Source organism: Amia ocellicauda, chromosome 2 (genome assembly GCF_036373705.1).
Source record: "Amia ocellicauda isolate fAmiCal2 chromosome 2, fAmiCal2.hap1, whole genome shotgun sequence".
Taxonomy (NCBI): Eukaryota; Metazoa; Chordata; class Actinopteri; order Amiiformes; family Amiidae; genus Amia; species Amia ocellicauda.
Window position 1 is genome coordinate 16,788,536 of NC_089851.1, and position 3,912 is coordinate 16,792,447.

Consider the following 3,912-nt stretch of genomic DNA (forward strand, 5'->3'; position numbering starts at 1 on the left):
CACAACGCCTTGAGCCCCTCAAACTGAACAAAACAATAAAGATTTGATTGAAATTGTGATGCAATTGTTTCAAAGTAATAAAAACAGTGTTTGTGTTTCACTGAAATCATTAAAATTAATGTCAAACGTAAGACCTTCTGGACTTTGTTTGTTTATTTGTTTATTTTAATTAGTTCTGGCATCACTGATGGAGGGAAGTTCCTGGCTGGATGCTGCAACCATGCAGATCACTTGTTCTAAACTGAGTACAAATAGTTCTTGTTCAAACGCCACACATGCTCCCCTCTGCGCTGTTCAGGCACGTTGACAGAAAATTCCTTTCTGTCTGTTGCACTCTCTGTCCACGTGTTTGGCTGCACTCCACTATTTACGGCCCTGCCCAAACTCTATAAAACCACCAGATCAGCTCTCTCAGTAGCTACTTCACCAACAACCCAGAAGGAAAGAAGGAGAGAACCAATCTTCCTCAGAAAGTTGCCTTCTGAGACTGAAGTTGAAAACTAAAAGTAAGTATTTTTTTATTTTTTCTGTACAGACTATTTTTTCTTCGAATTAAGTTAAACCTCTTACCATTTTGACTGTAGACATTAATTTCAAACAGCTTATTATTTTTTCAACACAAAATGTATATGTTTAAATTAATATAAGTATGTGTATGCTATCCTTTTCAATTGAACTAATGTACAGCAGTTCTGGATGCATGAAGTATAACACATTTCTTATGATTTTGTCAGTCACTGCTCAACCACAGAAAACAACAACATTGAAAATGGCATCTGTTCCATCAGCTGGCTGTCTGCTTGCAAGAAATCAGTTCTACAGAGGTAAGATTCTTACTTAATTATCAATGCAACTCTCTTTTAAGCTTTTTATAGAAACAACTAGCCTTTTATAAATATGTGCATGTACAAATGTTAGTTTACCACCAGTTTATTACTCAAATGCTTTTACTTTTTATGAATGAATTAAATCATAACTGTATAGTTCTATTTTCATTTATACACTGAAGACATATCATGCAATTTAATGTATTTTCTTCTACTTCTTGAAGCTCGGCTCAATTCTACTTCTAGTAATTCATCGTCAAATTCTTCATGCTGCGATCACATAGCTGACGAAAAGACACCTGCTCCACATGGTGAGTACACATTTTTTATACTGATAACTTCAGTATAAAAAATCAACTATATAGCCTTTGGAGCTGATGGGGAACTTATTATTATTATTATTATTATTATTATTATTATTATTATTATTATTATTATTATATAATAGTATCATTATACTTCAAATAATTGTTTAATGTTTAAAACAAGCAGTTTTTTAACACAAACTTGGTTAGTGGGGACATTTTGGGGATGTTAAAATAAATTAAATCATTGCTTTTGTTGTCCTCTAAACAAAACTTTGTTTATTTGTTAAGGTATACAAGTGCCATTTGAAAAGTGCTGGTGGCTAAAGAATTTCTTTGTCTGTGAAATCAATCATCATATTACCACAGACTCTTCTGTAAGCAGGCAAGTGTAATGAAAAGTAGTCAATTTATTTATAGTTAACTAAAAACTGTGGGACAGAGGTGATTGTATAGTTGAATATCCACAATAGTTTCTATCTGTAGGTTTGTTTTATTATCTGGTTTACATCTCAGTTAAAAAAACTAACAAAAAAAAAAACATGTTGAAACAAATGTTATGTCCTATCTACCAACTGAACACACTGTTGGAAACCAGGATGTACATGCTTGAAAATGTATGATGTACAATTGTTATCATATGCATCATCAAAATTAATCAAAATAGGTGAAAAAGAAAAAACACCACAATACTCACAGCAAATAGCCAGTTATCCTCAGGGGGAAAAGTACAGAACATTTCTTAATATCTAGTGAACTGAAGATAAAGGAGTTTCATGTATACCTGTTACTTAGATTTCCAACTGCAGCACCTTGTTAGAAGATATCAATTAGGACAGTGTGAGTTTTGTCTTGTTTTTTTTTCGCTTCAAATGTTAGAGGGCAGAAACTCCAGGCTGTGACACATTGTACAGCAAGTTACAATGTGTCATATTATTTCTTAGCAGACACTCTTATCCAGGGTACCTACAAATTGTTACAATATATCATAATATTTTTACATAGAATTATCAATTTATACAGCTGAGTTTGTACTGGAGCAGTTTATGTTTAAGAAAAGCACAATAGTTGTGTCCCCCACCTGGGATTGAACTCACAACCTTTCATTTCAGAGTCCAGAGCCCTTATCACTTTTCCACACTGCTGCTATATTAATTCACCTGAAATCATTTTTTTTATTTGTGTCTGTCCCGGCAGTGATAACAGTTAATCCATGCTGAAGATAGTTCCTGCGTACTGTAGGAGTAAGAAGTAATTCCAGCTGCTGACTCATGGTCTCCGTGTCTCAGGCTCAACTATCTCTCCAGCTGTAGGATCAGTGAAGATTCATCCAACGGCACATAAGGAATGTGGAGGACAGGAATACTCTTGGTAGCTTGCAAAAAGGTTATTTGGTTGCTTAGTATGTCGTCAGAAAACTGAATCAGTCTCTGCAGCGGATACATTGCCAGTTAACTGGTAATATGAGACTAGCCTGCTAGTGGTCTTATTTTAAACATATGAACCTGACATTACTTTCAGATGACCTACTTTAAAAAAATAGGTAATAGAGGCGCTTAGTCACTGACTGTATACTTGCATTCACAAGAAGCCGGCAGCAAAATTGGCAAGATAGTTAACTAATTAATTGCACAAGCCAAAGATTTAGACCATCTAAAGATGTTTAACTGCTAGGTTAAAGCAGATGTGGGGCTATTGTATTTGCTACACAATCATATCATCCATGATTTAAGATAAAATGCAAAGTCTAACCATGAGCTAGTGGCACAAATGCACACACAAACAATTGCAGTTGTAATTGACATAGGCAGAAGTATAACATATGTATCATTAATTAAACAAAATGTGTATTTAAATGTTCATCTGTATTTTTTCTAAGACTTGTATTCCATTTTTATACTAATTAAATAAATAAACATGTATTGATGCAAAGCCTCTTTATTTTATAAAATTGTTTGTTAAAATGTATCGCAGCTTAACACTTTTTGTAAATTAAATATTTTCAGAGGTTGCCATTGTATATGACATGGGGACTTTCTATAGACTTCGACCTGTCACTTGGCCTTTTTTGGAATAATAGATCACATATACTCACATATTAATTTGCAGCCAAGACTTAATGGTCCATACAAATTAAAATATATACTTTATATTACTTTATTATATATTTTCTGTAAAAGCTTTTGTGCCCATAGAATTTTATTCATTAATGTATGTTTTGCCCCATCGACAAGCAGACTAATTTCTCTTCATATTTAAGAATATAATTGACCTCTTCTAATGGAATGTCAGAGGGTCAATATTTGTTCAGAAACACAAACTGTTGTAGGTCAGCATTTAGAACTGTTGTAGTAAACTCAGATTTTGTAAAATTTTGTCCCTCAGTATAGTCTCAGAAGTGTTAACCAGCCTTTCTTCTTTCTTCTCTAGAGCCACTGTCATGGCTCTTGATATGTCACTGCAAGACAGGTTTAAGTATTTCAGTGTGAGAGCTTTTTTAATTGACTTAGCCTAGTTAAAACCTTTTAAAATACATATATATTAAAGGGAGATATTGGATTTTAGGGTTCACAAGGGACACATAATAATGGAAACTAGAGTAGGAGGCATTTTATTTATGGTCAAATTGCACATTATTAAATACCTTAAGAAGAAGAGGTTTTCCAGTGAGCATCTTTCTGTATCAAGTATTGTTGACTAAGAAATAAAAATCAATCTGAATGATTAAACTGCTGTTACCACACAGAGATACATTCATCAAAATTAAAAGGAACAAATAA

At 33.3% G+C, this 3,912-nt stretch overlaps 1 protein-coding gene across 1 annotated transcript; it reads left to right on the forward strand.

Annotated features, from left to right (window-relative positions):
• Window positions 1–401: 401 nt before the first annotated feature.
• LOC136766188 (pancreatic progenitor cell differentiation and proliferation factor-like protein) lies at window positions 402–3,058 on the forward strand. The gene is made up of 5 exons (XM_066719651.1): window positions 402–506; window positions 735–824; window positions 1,052–1,138; window positions 1,424–1,517; window positions 2,330–3,058. Exons 2-5 carry the CDS (start codon window positions 770–772, stop codon window positions 2,340–2,342), a joined length of 249 nt encoding a protein of 82 aa, XP_066575748.1. The 5' UTR covers window positions 402–506; window positions 735–769; the 3' UTR covers window positions 2,343–3,058.
• Window positions 3,059–3,912: the final 854 nt, after the last annotated feature.